The sequence below is a fragment of the Rhodamnia argentea genome, chromosome 3, assembly GCF_020921035.1.
Source record: "Rhodamnia argentea isolate NSW1041297 chromosome 3, ASM2092103v1, whole genome shotgun sequence".
Lineage (NCBI taxonomy): Eukaryota > Viridiplantae > Streptophyta > Magnoliopsida > Myrtales > Myrtaceae > Rhodamnia > Rhodamnia argentea.
In genome coordinates, this window is record NC_063152.1 from 4,166,276 (window position 1) to 4,183,928 (window position 17,653).

Here is a 17,653-nt window from a genome sequence, read left to right on the forward strand (position 1 = left end):
ACGAGTACAATCCTATAATTTTCTCAATACATTTTCCGATGACGGTATGTGGTTGGGAGGACCACGGTCCCTCGCTTGTGGCTGGCGAGGGTAAGCCGGCGACCTTTGCAGGCCCAAGGGTTTGGGGAAAAAAGACTAAAGAAAAGAAAAAATAATAAAAATTTAAGAATTATTATAATATTATTTAAAAAGTGCCACGTCGTCAGCACCAACCGGCCAAATGAATTGAATTAGCGTGAATGCAAAAAAGTTTAGGATTGAATTGGTACGAAAAGAATTTATGACTAAATTGACATAATTACATTAGACTAGGACTTTTGGAAGTTATTCCTTTTTACTTTTTTAAGGTGCACACGATAACACTTCTGAAGCAAACTACTTCAGAAGTATTTCGGGAGCAAAAGTCCACTTAGTAAATGCCTTTCTTTGGTTAGAAATCAATTTCTAAAAAAAAAGTAAGAAAAATAAATTTTTGGCTAGAAATTAATTTCTCAAGTAAAAATGTTGTCACGCGGCTAGAGAACCATGAAAGAAGAAACGGGCGGGTCTAGGGTGCGTATGGTAACGTTTCTGTTCCCGAAACAACTTTTGGAACAGAAACACTTTTTTTTTGTTTCTTGCTCCGGCCACGATTTTTGGGAACAGAAACGCGTTTGGTAACTATAAAAAAAAAAAAATGTGTTCAAAAGCTTTGATAAGAAGTCTTCGTCTTTGAGAGTGTGAAGGAGTAGTCCAGGAACAGGGGGTTGCAAAAAGTGTTTCTCTTGCGTTATAAAATGTGTTCAAAAGCTTTGATAAAAAGTGTTCCGGGAACAAAGAAACAAGTATTTTTTGTTTCTCGCTTCTGCTCCAAAAGTATTCCCGTTTCTGAAAAGTGTTCCTGAAATACTTTGGAAACACTCTTTTACCATACGCATTTCTGTTCTCAAAGTATTCTCGGAACACTTTGGAAATAGAAACACTTTTTCTAGAGCGTTACCATACGCACCCCTACAAACTAGACTCCACCTCTGCCCGCCGGTGAGGCTTGCCCAGTTTCCCACGTGATTTTTCAATTCCCTTTTTTGAAAATTTATTAACAACCACAGTAAAGTCTGGTCTTTCTCAGAAAATCGATGCTCGCGTGGGCCCTACGCCAATCATCGCGTCACATGTTCTTTTTCCATGTATATATATGTATATATATATTTTATATAGTATATATTTTTCTGTTTTAATTACCCATCTTCTTATTAATTATCTTATTGTATGAATAATTATTGGAATTGGTATTATTAAAACTAAATGGGCCAAGCAGAAATTTTAGGAAAAAAGATCTTTTAGATCTCTTTCCTTTTTCTTTTTTTTTTTGTTTCACAGTTCCTTACATGAAAGTATCATAATCTTTCTTTCGCATTCTTGTAGATCGTGCGTATGTGCTCAACCGGCAAAATGTCTGTTGGTGGTTTCCTTCTTCCCGCTCTACCAGCGGAGAGACTCCGTAGACGAAAAGATCCTCATGTTGATGTACTCCGTCCACATGTATCTCGGGCTCAAGGTGGCTATGGCAGCGGTCGGTGCTGCGACTAGCCGGCTCATCGGCGTGGCAGTGGAGCCACCGTTCACGTCGCTGCAGGACTTCTGGGGACGGCAGTGGAACCTCATCGTGACAAGCATCCTGCACTCGAGTGTGTACGACCCCGTGCGATTGGCCTCGGGCCGCCTCGTCGGGAGGCGGTGGGCCTCTCTGCGTGCCGTGCTCGCGACGTTCGCGGTGTAGGCCCTCATGCACGAGCTGACGCTTTATTACGTCGGGAGGAAGGAGTCCGCGTGGGTGGTCATGGGGTTCTTCCTCCTCCACGGGGGTCGCCGTAGCGGCAGAGGTGGTGGCAAAGAAGGCGCTGCGTGGAACGACGTGACGGCTGCCGCCAGAGGCATCAAGGGTGTTGATGGTGGGGTTCGTGATGGTGACAGGGTTCTGGCTGTTCCTGCCGCCACTCCTGCGGTGCGACGCCGTGGCGAAGGCGGGGAGGGAGACCATTGCGGTTATTGAGTTTGTGAAAGGGCATTGGAGCATCTTGAGGTTCATCTTACAAACCATAGCGAGTGGTCCTTGAATTGTTCCATATTTTCCATAGGTTAGTTTCCTTTGGATCAGTACGTAACATAGTTAAAGGGCGGATTATTGCAAAAGTTTATTCTTTGTCGATAATGCAAAAATAATTCTTGCATCTTTTTTATCAATGTTCTGAACTTTAGTTTTATTTCTAGGGAAAAGGTCATTGAAAAATGCCACAACACCAAATCTCGGCCTTGGCTAGCGGTTGCCATAAGGTTAACTGCTCGAAAAGTCCTAATCAGTTGTACGACATCCAATTCAATATTAAAATTTTCAATTGTGCCAATATAGTTTTAAATCTTTTGACGATTTATCAATCGGTTCTAAACCTTTCAATTGTGCCAATTTAGGGCCGATTTAATTCCTAACATTTTGATAATTTGTCAATGTGGTCTTTTTCGCCAATATAGATTTAGCACCAAATTGGCAAAATTTTACAAGGTTCGGGACTAAATCAGCAAAACTTCAGAAGATTCAGAAACATAATTGAAAAGTTTGGGATTGAATGGATAAATTGTCAAAAGGTTTAAGACTAAATTGACACAATTAAAAAGTTTAGGATCGGTTATCGCAATACAAGTATAGAAGCCCATAAGCTTCTCCCTTTTTCAAAGAAGGAACGGAAGATCAAAAAGCAACTTTTTTCTAAATACTGGCAAGTAGAACATTTATTGTGTGATGTATCTCTTTTTAGTATCTATTACATAGCAATTGATCAGAGGTTGTTGCTACGAGGAGCTAGCCATCATCATCGGCGCCGCTGACCCTGTATCCGACAGGACCTTCCGCCCAAGGATAGCTGTCGGGGGTCGCCCGCGACTCCAAGTTCCTTCCTGGGTTTTCTCCTGCGTTTGAATCCGATCGAACAACGTTACTCGCTTATCATATCTCAGAGCAGAATAATTTCCCAAATCCCTCTAGTACGGAGAGACCCTAAAGTGAGTATGGTTCGAGAGAGCGACAGAGAGAGAACCTGTCTTATGAGTTGGATTGAGAACCCTGGTTGCTTCGCCACCGAGCGCGGAGGAAACTACCAGAACGAGCACTATGGCTGCAAGAAGCGACCTGTTATGACCCATTTCTATGTACCCACTTCTCTATTACGAGTTCTCAGAAGACATGTACTTGGTAGGTGTATATATAGAGCATGAATTCACACTCAATGCTTTGACAATGCAAGGTATGGGGATTAGCTGGATTGACAAGCGCATGCCGTGTATGACAAGACTCCAAATGGGGTCCTCCAGTTTAATTTGCTCGGCCCAAACTGGTCTTGACCCTTGTCACCTAGAAATGCATTTGGAAATTGGAATGAGTTTCGCAAGCTATTTCTAGATAATTACCAAACCAAAAAAAAAGGTTGGATACTTATTTTTACATATACCAATTCGGTCTTTAAACTTTTAAACGTGGATAAATTTAGTCTTAAATCTCTAGACGAGTTGTCCATGTAATCCTTCCGGCGACAGGCAGAGAAAGAAAGAAAACAAAACAATTAGGGCCTTAAAAAAAATTTGCAAATATCGATCACATCGGTGCCGGCCATGTCACATAGGACAACCGGCATTCTACGTTAGCGCTTTTTAGTCAAAATTTATCTGAAGCACTATTGGCAAATTGTCAAAAAATTTAGGACTAATGCACGACACGTAGAAAAGAGAAAAAATGACACAAATATTCCATGACCTTTGGCCCAATGTACAATATGGTCCATGGATCTTTTAATTTATTCAATGTGGTCACTGAACCTAACCCAAAGTACAATGCCGTCCCTAAACTTTTAGTTTGTTTAATGCGGTTCATAGACTTTTGGTACATGTTCAATATAGTCTCTAAAATATATTAAAATGGTCAACGTTATTCCTCTATTGATTGAAGTTCAGGAACAACATCGAGCGCTTTCATATAGTTTAGAGACTATATTGAATATGCACCAAAAGTCCAAATTCAAAAGTTCATGAACGACAAAGTATATTAAGCTAAAGTTTACGGACCATATTGAACAAATTAAAAGTCGAGAGATCGCATGAACTATTTGTGTCACTATTCCATAAAAGCCCCTAGGTCAGCATTTAGGTCAAGCACGGCGTTGAATTGATTCTTCAAGCGCTTGTGGGCTTTTGTGTTCTCCGTGAATGATGGAAATTCAATCTCTTATGTTTTAAGCAACGTGGACTTTTGTCTCCCAAGGCAAACTCGGCCTTTTTTATGGTCTGTCGAAGAACCATCGGTTAACGTAAAGTCTCGTATTTTACAAGTTCTTGAAATTTTTTCGACGGACGGATAAGATCTTTACTTTCTTGGTCACCGATCTTCGAGGAACGGTTCATCGATGATGGAAAATCAATCGATTTACGAAAGACATTTTTTCGAGATTGATAATAACAAACTTAGATTTGGAAAAAATGACTTCCTTTTTGGCAAGAAGGAAATCACTTTGTCTAAACCACCAAACAAATGAAAACTAATAATTTTTCTTGAAAGTGATTTATGCAAGTATTTTTCACGAAATTTTCGGTGAAACAAAGACTTCTTAAATATTCGTTATCGGACATTTCTTATGTACACACTTGATGGAAAAATAATTCTCACATGCGAAGTTTGATCGCCTGCAAGTATGCTTCACTCAATTCGTTCTTCGTGGCTTGAGTGGACTTCCGTCAATCCTGGCACTAAGGGTGATCAGTTCCCCGATTTAGGCCGGTTCCATCATAGAATCGAGTACCATACCAGTAGGGCTAGTTCCCAAGTTGTTGGAAATGCGAATGGGATCGGATCGGTCGGTCTTGGTCAGTTTTAAGTTTAGACCGGTCTAGTTTAGGGTTTTGGCAATTTACTTTTCTTTACATCGTAAAAGAAAAGGGAAAAAAAAAAACATATTGGTTTGGGCGGTTCGGATTCGTATATGGAAATGAGAACCGGATCGATTATTACCAATTCAAAAAATTTGGAACAGGAAGCTGGCCAGTTTGGTCCGGTCCGATTCTTTGAGCGGTGCGGTTCACCTACACATCCCTACCCGGCACCCCCAAGAGTAGACTTCTCAGGTGAACGGGCGGTTGACTCGGGGTTGGAAATTGACTCTCGTTCAGTCAATTTGCCTACCAGTAAAGGGTTCAATTTAATCAGCGGCGGTCCATATATCTTGCCATAAGTCAGTGTTGGAATTCGTCCACTTGATGTTCATGGGCGTACTCAAATTCCAAGTCATGTTGGAAATTCGAGTTCCCTCCACCTGTTATCGTCTCCGCCCACAGCGCCGCCGCCATGCGGTAAACTGTTGAAATTGCATCCATCTAGACCGCGTAAAGCGACTGCCCGCATTTGACCGTGCAAGGAAAACAATGGAGAGAGCTCAATCCCCCCCGATGAAACCGGAGGACGAACACGGCGGTCGCGGAGAACCACCCCGGTCTACACGGACGCGATTCAACAGTTCAACAAAGCACGGCGGCGATGTTTACTTCTGAGATCATTTTGGTGGTCGAGATATTGACATCTTAGGACCGTTTCGGCAGCTGTCATTTGTTTAGGAACGATCGCTTCCGCTTGGTTCGCTATCGTCTAGGCAGCGACCGAGCAACAAAAAATTGCGAATCCGTGATTTGTTTCCACTGTCGTAATCATATCGAAGGAACTACAAAAATAGATTCTTCTTCTTGTTACTATGAACAGGCAAAGCAAAATCAGAGGCTGGCAGTGTTTATACTACGTGAAAGTTGCTGACCATGGCCAGCCTTAAGTCACATATCTTGCTTTCGTTTCTGCTACTTTTATCTTTCAATGCTGAAGTGAGAGCCAATTCAGAAGCGGAGGCGCTCCTCGCGTGGAAGTCGACTCTCACGAACCAATCCGCACTCCAATCGTGGACAGCCGGCGGGACGATCGGCCCAAACCTGTCGGCGAGCCCGTGCCAGTGGTTTGGCGTCTCCTGTGACGCGGCGGGCAGCGTAGCAAAGATACATCTCCCTGGTGCAAGCCTAGGGGGAAACCTCACAGGCTTGAACTTCTTGTCGTTCGGCAACCTAGTTTCCCTCAACCTCAGCCAATGCAACCTCACGGGCCCTATGCCACCTCAAATCGGCTCGCTTTCGAAGCTGATGCACCTGAATCTCTCCAGGAACATTCTCTCTGGTCGCCTCCCTCCGACGCTATCAAACCTCACTCGCCTCTCCTTGCTTTATCTCGGCAATAACATGATAAGCGGCGAACTAGATCCGTGCCTGTTTTCCAACTGGACCAAGCTCCGGTTCCTGGAACTGCAGAACAACAATTTCACCGGCAAAATCCCCTCGGAGATTGGCCTCCTGACAGATCTTGTAGAGCTAGCTATCTGTAACAACCGTCTGAATGGCTCAATCCCGCATGAAATCGGAAACTTGAAGCATTTAGATGCTATAGCTTTATACGGAAATTATCTCACCGGTCCTATCCCTGCGTCCATCGGCAATCTTACTCGCTTAACATGGTTGTTCTTGCAGCAGAACCAACTTTCAGGACCTATTCCTCAGGACATTGTCAAGTGCGCCAAGCTAGTCCATTTATTTTTGTATGAGAACGACCTCTCGGGTTCGGTACCTCAAGGACTCGCCAACCTTTCATTCCTAAAGGTGCTTCATCTCAGCGTGAACAATCTCTCCGGTCCCTTACCACAAGTATGCCAGGAGTCTCCTCTCGAAATATTCACGGCCGCCTTCAACAGCTTCGCAGGTCCAATGCCAAGAAGCTTGAGAAATTGCACGACTCTCATGCGAGTCCGCCTCGAGAGCAACTTCCTTTCGGGGTATCTAGACCGAGACTTCGGTGTCTATCCGAACCTCAACTATCTTGACTTGAGCGACAATAAATTGAGAGGGGTCCTCTCCCCGAACTGGGGGTCATGCCTGAAGCTGACGCTGCTAAACCTTGCTGGAAATGAGATTGGCGGCACGATTCCGAACGAGCTCGGGAAACTAAGTGTCCTGGGTGTGCTCAATCTGTCGTCTAACCATATTACTGGATTAATGCCGGGACATCTAGGAAACTTATCCTCTCTGTATCAGCTGAATTTAAGAGAGAACAAACTTTCACGTTCGATCCCGTCTCAACTTGGGCACCTGTTGCGTCTCGAGGACCTTGACCTCTCGTCGAACAAGCTGGGAGGCCCCATTCCCGAACAACTCTGGAAATGCTTGAAGCTGCGGAATCTGGTCCTGGCGATTAACAATTTTAGCGGGTCTATATCGCCTCAGATCGGAGACCTAGCACTGCAAGGTTCATTGAACTTGAGTCATAACCACCTCACTGGCAATATACCTCCACAGATTGCAAAGTTGTCCGTGGAGCTTTTAGATCTCTCTCACAACGGGCTGTCCGGCGAAATCCCTCCATCCTTTGCCCAGATGACCAGTTTAACATCTGTCGATTTCTCCTACAATGAACTGGAAGGTCCGATCCCCGATGGCGAAGTTTTCCTCCTCTCCGCCCCGACAGCATTCAGCAACAACAAGAACATGTGTGGCCCAGTCCGAGGTTTCCAACCTTGCAATGCTAAGTTACCAGAGAGCACAGTTCAGAAGAAAAGCCGCAAATTGTGGATCATACTAGGCGTTTCTTTATCAGTCGTTCTATTCCTCATTGTAGTATTGCTCGGAAAATCCATCCTATCCCGCGGGAGAATGAAAAGCCCGAGTGCAAGAATCGCTGGGCTGAACAGCAGGAATGTCTTCTCCGTGCTGAACTATGACGGGAAAGTCGTCTATGAGGACATCGTCAAAGCCACGGAGGGTTTCGACGACAAGTATTGCATCGGGGAGGGCGGAAGCGGAAGAGTCTACAGAGCTCTGCTTCCAACAGGACATGCCTTAGCCATAAAGAAGATCAGGTCCTCGGAAGGCGATGAAATAGAGCAGATCACAGCAAGCTTCATCAATGAGATCAAGCTGTTGACGGCGATACGGCATCGGAACATCGTCAAGTTTTATGGATTCTGCTCCAGCGGGCTTCACAAGTTCCTTGTGTACGACCTGATCGAGAGGGGAAGCTTAGCAAGCATCCTGAAGGACGGCACCGAAGCAGCACGGTTCGACTGGAGGAGGCGAGCGCAGATCGTGAGGGACACGGCAAGTGCCCTGTGTTACATGCACAACGATTGCACGCCGCCTGTGATTCACCGAGACATATCGAGCCGAAACATTCTGTTGAACACAGACTACGAAGCTTTTCTCTCCGACTTCGGCATCTCTAGGATTTTAAAGCCCGATTCGCGCAATTGGACGGCCGTGGCAGGCACATACGGTTATGTTGCTCCAGGTAACTCTTCTCACGCCTCTTTCTCTGCGCTTTACAAGTTTACGCATCATTCGTCATCTGTCACTAGACACATTCCCTTCTGCATAATTGGATTGATTTTCGGCATGCCTTAAGATCATACTAATTGAACCTCTAATCCTGTGGTTAACAGCTTCAGGACTATATTACTATCAGCATATCAGTAGCTATAATACAGAATTTGTACGATCTTGTGCTTTTCATATCACTAGTCTGATGATAGATTTCCTCGTTGCTTGATGCCAGAGCTCGCATACACAATGAGGTTGACCGAGAAATGCGATGTCTATAGCTTCGGCGTCCTGGCACTCGAAGTGATGATAGGAAAACACCCGGCGGAGCTCGGTTTATCTCTGAATTCCCTCCAATCGGAGCCCGGCATGGAGCTACAGGATCTGTTAGATGCACGTCTTCCACCTCCGGCGGATCGTGTCGCCATGGATGAAGTGAAAGCGATAGTGAAGCAAGCATGTTCATGTGTAGATGCTGATCCAAATCGCAGGCCAACCATGAGAGAGGTGTCACGGGCGCTCCTCGAAATTTAGAACAATCTTCACTAGTCTCAAGCTGACACCCGCATCTTCGCATTTGTATCCATTCGTAATAATCGATTGCGTCCAAGTCCCACACCAGGAGGCAAATTTAGGACTAAATGGGCGATGGAACGTGTCGATAGATAGGCTGATCGTGACGATCACATTCTTGTTCATGTGTAGTAAACAAGTTTCTTGAGCAAAAGTAGAGTTCTTATTGTTTGGACAAGAGTCAAAACAAGAATTTTAAGGAAAAAAATTCGAATAAAACATGATATAATTCACTAAATCTACGTGAAAAAAAAAAAGAAGTAAATTGAGGTTGCTATTTGGGCTCATGGAAGCTCATCGATGTGGGAAGGGCCAAAGTGGAGCATATGCAAGATCACACCTTGAAAGAGCCCAGCTGGAGCATACTTGCTCTTCCTTAGTAAGAAAGTGACGAGCAAGTATTTACTAAGTTCAGATCCAGGTTCAGTCATATCAACACAAGTGTTAGGAGCTACCAAACCCAATGAGATAAAATTTGAGCAAACCAAGAAGGGAGGGCAGACATTTAATGGGCAGCAGATGGAAGAGCGATCATCAATCTGAAGACACAGCCCACAACAGAAGCAAGAGACCTTTATAAATCAGCAAACAGAGAGAGCATCTTGCACATCACATTGGATACATCAAGAGGTGGAGAAGATGTCTAAGCCAGCTCTTGCGCCTCTCCTAATGTTGGTGCTGTGGTTGCTGATGGTCCCTCCTCAGGCCACGGCTTGTCCTTCGGACGGCGGTGCGTGCCGAGACTGCATCGTGGACCAGCTGAGCCACTGTTGCCCATCGTGTGGGCCGGTTCTCCGCTGCATGGGGCGGTGCTTGTGGGGCGGGTCGTCGCAAGTCCAATGCACAAGGAGGTGCAACTGCGACGGCGGGACGCCGAAACTGTCCAATTGCAAGAAATGCATGTCCAAGTGCAAGTGCAGCTGTATGGCCTAGACTTCATAGCTTACCAGAGTTTTGTTGCTGTGGGTTCTGAAGAGAGGAACTGGGGCTTTATATTGTGTAAATTCTGGTCTCTCTTGAGAAATCTTTGGCACTTGGTTTCTGACACATTGGAGTTCAACCTCTGATTCTTTTCAGCCAAAAATAGGTGCTTCTGCATCTGAAATTGCTAATCCTAAACGAAATATGGAGGCATACCAGAATCTGCTAGTTCAAATCAGATGAATTAGCATAGGAAAGATGTCCAGGAAACTAAAGACCAAGTGACTCGATTTCATTTAAATGTAAATCAAGTATATATAGTACACTGTTGGTGACAGGGAAAAAGAAAAGCTCTTAACATTTTGACTTGGGGTACAAGTGCTGGATCAACCTATGAAGGAAAGACTACCAACATAAGTTTGTTTCGAATTGAGTTTATATTCGTGAAATTCCCTTGTTATTTCCTTTTTCACATTTAAGTTTGTTTTGGGACAATGGTAGTGCTTGCAGACATTTCTCTTCCTTTAACTGTTTCATTAGCGCACCACATGTTGCGATGTTGGTGCTACTCTAATTGAACTGGGGGCGACTGCAGTGCAAATTGTCTAATTTTCGATCAAGGTACGTGTAGAACATCTGTTTGAGACTGTCTCTGCATTTCCAATTGCTTTAGGACGGCTGAGACCGTTTGCATTTCCAATTGCATTTAATCCTGCCAAAGGCATCCTGCCCACTTGAAGGAAACAAAGACATTAATATTGTCGAAAGAGATTAGTATTTGGTGATGTGGGTTGTGCTCTGCTACCCGAAACAAAGACTACTGCAATTTAAAGAGAAGATAACGTGCAACTCTTGTACATCTTACATGGTCAATAAGGTGGGGTAACTCATGTAAGTGCTAGATCATTGGATTTCCCTTATGTAAGCACTTTTCGTTGCTTACATAAGGGAGTAGATGAGGGAACGATGAGTCTTGAAGGAGAAATCGCAACACGTTCTTTCCTTTGCCCGAGAATTTGATGATTCGATTACTCGCATGTCTGCATCCGCTATGAGCTTCAGCGGACCGTCGAGCTTCTAGGAACGCTATTCTATGGTGCAGAGGCAGCTCTGGTTCACGGTTCACTTGGTCTTTGAAGATCTTTGCTGACGTTGCGGTGAGAAATGCTGTTTTGGCTGCAACTCAGGCAGTTGAAACGAAAGGCAACCCCCATGACAAGCAGCATCTCTGTCGTGTCGGTGTAATAATTGGGTGGCGATACTGTTTTGGCTGCAAAGTTGTCTCGACATGTCATAACGGTTATGGAATAAACACGCTTGTAAGAAAAATTGCAAGCAAATTTTCTCTGAAATCTATGGGCATACTTGATCGTGGAAATACATGAGGTAAATGGGAAAGGCCATCATCTACGTGCAAGCAAAACCATAATGCTAGAGGGAAGCCTTGGCAACTCTAGAAGCAAATCGAGTGTCCGAAGAATGGAAAGCTGGTGGATCTCTGCTGGTACGCTGGAAAAATTTGGACGTCACAACCTCAAGATTCTCAGATTATACAGTTTCCCGATGTCAATTGGATTGCCCCCTCGAGGGAATAAGCACACCGTGAGTGCCATAACTTATGTACGGCGTTCACTTGAATGTCATAACTTTCAAAACGTTCACTTGAGTGTTATAACTTTCAAAAATCGTTCACTTAAGTGCTATATCAACTTTTCCAACGTCCACATCAGCTTTTCGGCGTCCACGCCAGCGACGGCTCTCAAGTGAACGATTTTTAAATTTATGACACTTAAGTGAACGTTTTGAAAGTTATGGCACTCAAGTGAACGCCGTACAAAAGTTATGGCACTGATAGTGTACTTATCTCCCCTCGAGACTCCGACATTAGGAGGCGCATATTTCTCCGATATAGGAGAGAACTCTCTACAGAAACAAGAATCCATCCTCAGCACCTTCAAATTCTGCAGATTTTTTATAGAATCTGGAAACTTGGAAACGCCTCTCCCTACCCCGTCTAACTCAACTAACGATCTCCCTTTCTTGCCATTGGAGCTTGGAAGTTTTCTTATTCGATGGCAATCCCATAATGACGAGCGTTTAAGATGGACCAGTTCTCCACCAGAGACAGGAAATGCTGCGATTCTGGTGCCATCCAGGGAAAGAAGTGAGATATCTGTTTGGTGACGTATCCTTCTCCGACTCAATGAGAAGCAGTTTGAGGCACTCAAGGTTCCTAGCTTCTTTAAATGATGGAGATGGGAATTTCCTGTACCAAAGTCCCGTCCGTGAGAAGCTCTTTCAGAGCTGTCAAGCGACCCACTTCTCCCGGCAACACGCTGAGTTCTGCGTAGAACTTCAAATTCTGGGAAGCCAAGCCCTTCGAATCGCCGATCGAATGATCTATCTTGACCAATTGTGGACAACGCTCCAGAATCAATGAGGCCAGATTTTTGCAGCCGGAGAATTTAGGAGTGACTAATAAGTTAGCACAACCTGTAAACGAAATCTCCGGCAATGACTGCATGATCCAATTGAAGAAACCGTATGTTTGGCATGCTATCAAATCTTCTGGTGTAAGTTTGTCTGAAGTATGCCACCGAGAGTTAAAAGGCAGAGTGCCTCAACCTTTTGTGTTCCCTGTGATGGACAAGAAAGAACGAATAGAAGTGAGGATGGTCTCCCTTCTTGACAAGTAACCAGTCAGGAAACATTAGTCAAAAAATGACGGACAATGTCAATTGCACACACGATCAGACGTTGCTTTGGTGGTGAGCACAACAAAAGTACTTGTTCTACTTCGCAATGAAACAAAAAAGATAGGCACACCAACCTTTCACCTTCTTCCGCTTTAGAGCTATTTCATGATCAAATAATCTGCTCCGCCTTCCTGGATTCATAAGACTCTCCGGACGAACGATTTCTCTGCCAAGTCGCCTCAACCTGCTATGTTTCCATGTCTGATTGCTTTCCCCTGGTACCAAGCAATTCGACTACCTATGCCGGTGGTAAAGCAGGCAATAACCCAAAATCTCTGTTTCTGCTGGTAATCTAGTCCTCCCTCCAAATTACTTTGAAAGTCCCTCTGCTTATATAACCACTTTACTAGGTTATTCACCATTTCTCCTGCGTTTTACCGTCGAATACTGCGGCCACAACTGCAATGATCACTGGGAATCCTGCCATAGCATTAAGAACACGGTCCGAAAGCTTGAGGTTGCTATGTGAGGAAGAAGTTGGTATAGATGCGTGCTGATCACTATCCACCCGACGAACGTGATAAGTCTGGATCTGAGGAGTCTTCCAGGACGACACTGTTTCTGGTGGTAACAGGGATCCTACTTCCAGAAGCAGATCAATCAAAGCAATCTTCGATGAGCTTCTGGACATGAAATGCATTTTCGACGTTATCAAGGATAATCAAAACTCCGGTATTACAAAATACGTCCCTGAAAAACTCAATTCCGTTGCTAACAAAAGCAACATCCTTTGTTCACATTTTAGAACATTAGAAATCAACGTGGTTTGCAAAAGCTGAAGCCCTCCTAGTACTTGAGTTTGTGGGCTAGCGGGATTGCCCGCCAATAAACCCAGAACAGAAAAAAAAGTAAAGAGGTTTAGGACTGAATCAGCAAAATGTGAAAAGGTTTAGGACTGAAACGGCAAACTTAAAAGGTTTAAAGATCGAATTGGAAAAAATGTGAAAGGTTTAGAACTTTTTTGACAATTTTCCCGTATAAACTTTCCACCATACGAAGCCCTTGGTCATCCTGATCTACCGGTGATCAACATTATTGCCCCATTGTTTCAAAGAAAAACGACATAAGTGATTCTTGAACTTTGGCCCAATGTGTTATACGGAAAGTTCTCAATTCTAGTGCGATTTAGCTTTATGAAGTCATATTAATGATAGGGTAATTGCTGAAAATTGAAAGTCCCTCTTGTTCTCATGTCAACCCACGAAAGAGAAGCTAGCATCGGAGAGTTCTATGGTAATCAAGTTCTGACTGTCTAAATCCAAAGACAAGCTAGCAATCCATTTGGATTAGTTAGTTTGACAATGTTCTTGTTCGTGTTGCTGTTAGCGGTAATTTATCCATCATCACTGCAACTTCAAAAAGGCGCGACCGATACTGAAAATAAAAAGCAGAAGACTGCGTGCATGGAGAGGTACACAAGGGGAGAAGAGGAGGAACATAGACAGTACAGTGCGCAGATATACAGATGAGTATGCATATCATTTTAAAGATTTGTCGAGTCTTGCCATATCAACCTGTGAAAGAAAAGCTAGCATCAAGAGTCCTATAGTAATCTAGGTTCTGAATTCCTGAATCCAAAGTCAAGGAAGAGTAACGTGGAATATGCATGGCAATATACAGTGAGATTGTTCTGCCCAACTGCCATGCCATGATGCCTCAAAAAACCTCCATCATCACTCGTTTTACTTTTGGGAGCGGTAGTAGGCCAGCACTCTAAAGGTAGCTCCGATGACCATGAGCAGAATGATCATGCAGGCACAGAAGATCAGCCACTTCAACTTTTTTGCAGTTATTTTCCCGCTGTCTCCGCTGTCCATATCGACGATTCAATGAACAATGAAGGCTGTGAAGAGAAGCACTCAAGCATCAATGGGAGTGACCAGAACCAAGCACAACGATTCCCTTCAACAAAGATGCATCCTTATATTGTTGAGGGATTAAACAATTCAGCTAATCTCATATGATTCAATAAAATCGTCCACTATCATATCATAGCAATTAAAGTGTGCAAAAATGCATAAGTAAACAGGTATTGGTAATTTAGTTTTACCAAGAATTCCAATTGTCACTCTGCGAGATTAACCAGAACTTTGTTTTAGATTGTTTCTAAGTATCCGAGCCTCCCCATGTCATGTCAACTACGCTCAAACATGCTTACATTTGATAGAAAATCGACGAGACATACTAGAACACATTTTTTCTCAACGACTATCCATCGACATACTTCTCATAATATCATATCCAATAACATTCAAGATTAAGCAGTCAAATAGACCCCATACAAGGCATTAGATGGGACACATCTTACCAAGCAAATGCCTAAGTGAACCTTCAGCAGCCTGGTATTGGGCTTCTCTTCTTGTTCTACCAATCGCTTCGCCAACCTTTCTCTCCCGTAAACCGAGCCTACAAAAGAAATCAAATTATAGACTAGTCTCCCATCAATTGAAATCGATGCAACATTATATAATATGAGAATTGTGATATTTATTTAATTCTGGATATCTATCGATATTATGCATATATCTTTTTTTTTATAATGCATATACTTATCGAGATATACACCGAATTATACATAGATTCTCTCAATCTTATATTCCACTTTATTTCTCAAGCCTGTTTACAGAAAAAGAAAATATCCATCTTCCAAATATCATTCTTAGATTATCCTGATGTCAAATAAAATATTATCTTTCGGTGTTAATTTCAAGTTTTAGTTTTATGTTCGTGAAATTCCCTAGTTATTTCCTTTTTTTTGTAAATCAAAGGGTGAGGTGAGGGGTTCACCCTTTGCCAAAACTCGCCGGCGACAGCTCAAGACGAGTCTCACAGCTCGTGCTGGACGCTCTTCAACACGCACACTCTTTCTCGAGCAGAGCATCAACTGAGCCACGGCGGCCACTCGTCCCTCCTGGAAGAGCCTGTCGTTTCCGCGAACAGCTGAGAAACAACTTTCTTGAAGACGTGTCAAATGGTGCGTAATTTCTTGTTTTCCGTTGGTGGGTGTTTTGGTTGCTCTGTTTTCTGACTGGTGGTGTTGCTTCGGGAGGGATGATCGCTTCATCTTTTTGGGCTTCCTTGGTGTGTTCGCATTTAAGTTTGTTTTGGGACAACGTTGGTACTTGCAGATGTTGGTTTGGTGCTACTCCAATTGAACTGTACAATGCAAACGCAAGTTCGTCAAATTTTCGATGAAGGTACATGTTAGTATATCTGTTTGTTTCTAAGGTGCTCAAATAGCCTGGAAGATGTTTGCTTTAGGACGGCTGAGACTGTCTGCATTTCTAATTGCATTTTTGTCCTGCGGGGAACAGTTAAGGTTAGTACTGAATCTTGAAGACTCATAAATTTTTGCTCTGTGTCGATGGTCCCCTCTAATTCTCCTTCAAAGTTTCCTTTTGAAGCCGTGCATTACTTTACTTTCTATTGTCGAAAGAGATTAGTATTTGGTGATGTAGGTTATGCTCTGCTACCCCGAATTTCGGAATGTCGGTGTTTGGTTGCTCAGTGGTTTTTGCAGTTATCAGAAATGATTTAGTTTGTTGGAGCAATACATTTTACGTAGCATTTTAAAGTCTGCTAAAGTTTCAACCAACATCCTCTCTTCATGTTGACGCGCATCGCCCTGGTAGAGATTTGAGAAGCACTCAACACTTGGAGGAGGAAACAAAGAAGATAAAATGGAAATAGAATTGAGCATCTCACTCTCTATTGCTTTTGTGCAGGTATTACATCTGCCTTTGCTTTCTCTCCAGCTCTTACCGGAATGCAGGCAACTGGTTCCTACAGCCAGACCACTGCAATTTAAAGAGAAGACAACGTGCAACTCTTGTGCATCTTACATGGTCGGCAAGGTGGGTTAACCCATGTAAAAGTGCTAGATCATTGGATTTCCCATATGTGATGGTTATTTCTCAAAATATTTTAGGTGATAAACTTGCAATTCCAGATGTTATTTCCAAAAGATGGAAACTACTTGGATACTCTGGAGGACGAGATGCGGCCATGCCTCGGAGTCGAAGCCTGATTGCCGCATGGTTCTCAACCCCGCTGATTGCAACTTAGGTACCCCCTTTTCCCTTTCGTTTTGCATTGATTTTTCTCGTCTCTTCATACCTTTCGTTGATCGTGTCTGCTTCGTAAGAGTGTTTCTCTCTCTCTCTCTGCTTGTTCGTTCTCCGACTGTTTGATGATATAAGTGTCCAAAATATAAGTAGATGAGGGAACGATGAGTCTCGAAGGAATAATTGGGATACGTTCTTTCCTTTGCCTGAGAATTGGGCGAGGGGTCGATGGAGTGTTCGATCATGCGTTGGCTTGGTCATCTCGATTCTATCGGTCATGACAGCGATATCTTGTGGTGTGCGTGCGTGTGTTTGACCAGCTGACCGAAATTCAATCAAACAATACTATCTAGTGACTTTCGGATGAAAGTTGGTTGCTGTAGGAACGAGATTCTTAATGTTAGGACATCCATTGTCAAATGAGTCACTGGTGTAGTTGTTTCAGAGAAAAGATGGATTGTCAATGTTGGAACTATACTTCAATTGCCTCCTCAATTTTCTCTCTGCCAAGTATCAGGTGTATCGTCGGTTGCATATGTGGAAAGGTGCAAACTCTTTCTTGTTTGGCTTACTGAACTGATGGTGCAACCACATATGCCTTTGTGCAGATTTTAATGCAAGCAAGCAGCGAAATCTGATCGAGCTGCACTCCCTTGGGTGGGGTGTAATCAAGGTTTATCAAGTAGCAAGCAAAGACCTCCCCTTTGGTTTGTTTGGTGGCCTCGTTCCTTGAGAAGAGTGAAAGCAGAATCAGACTCGTTATCCACACATCCGGTCGGATGAATGGAGGACCGACTGACCCGGGTTTTCATGAGCGTTGGCGGGTCCAAGAGGGCTAAGAGAGTCTCTTAAGTGCTAGCGTGGTGGGAGAGCAAATAGCAATGAACCAACTCTACATAGTTCCCCCTACCAAGAACTACT

At 43.6% G+C, this 17,653-nt stretch overlaps 2 protein-coding genes, 2 long non-coding RNA genes and 1 pseudogene across 4 annotated transcripts; 3 read left to right on the forward strand and 2 right to left on the reverse strand.

Moving 5' to 3' along the window:
* The first annotated feature begins 46 nt into the window (after window positions 1-46).
* Window positions 47-2,096, forward strand: LOC125314288 (annotated as a pseudogene).
* Window positions 2,097-2,748: 652 nt separating this feature from the next.
* On the reverse strand, window positions 2,749-3,249 carry LOC125314313. The gene is made up of 2 exons (XR_007197838.1): window positions 3,072-3,249; window positions 2,749-2,943 (listed from the first exon to the last, which is right to left on the reverse strand). It is a non-coding gene; the product is annotated as an uncharacterized LOC125314313 (long non-coding RNA).
* A 2,577-nt stretch (window positions 3,250-5,826) lies between these two features.
* Window positions 5,827-8,952, forward strand: LOC115757076 (MDIS1-interacting receptor like kinase 2-like). The gene is made up of 2 exons (XM_030697169.2): window positions 5,827-8,389; window positions 8,654-8,952. The coding sequence occupies exons 1-2, from the start codon at window positions 5,827-5,829 to the stop codon at window positions 8,950-8,952; spliced, it is 2,862 nt and encodes a 953-aa protein (XP_030553029.2).
* Window positions 8,953-9,372: 420 nt separating this feature from the next.
* Window positions 9,373-10,231, forward strand: LOC115757069. The gene has a single exon (XM_030697162.2). The coding sequence runs from the start codon at window positions 9,631-9,633 to the stop codon at window positions 9,922-9,924; it is 294 nt and encodes a 97-aa protein (XP_030553022.1). The 5' UTR covers window positions 9,373-9,630; the 3' UTR covers window positions 9,925-10,231.
* Window positions 10,232-14,503: 4,272 nt separating this feature from the next.
* On the reverse strand, window positions 14,504-15,055 carry LOC125314263. Its single transcript, XR_007197823.1, has 2 exons — window positions 14,977-15,055; window positions 14,504-14,588 (listed from the first exon to the last, which is right to left on the reverse strand). It is a non-coding gene; the product is annotated as an uncharacterized LOC125314263 (long non-coding RNA).
* Window positions 15,056-17,653: the final 2,598 nt, after the last annotated feature.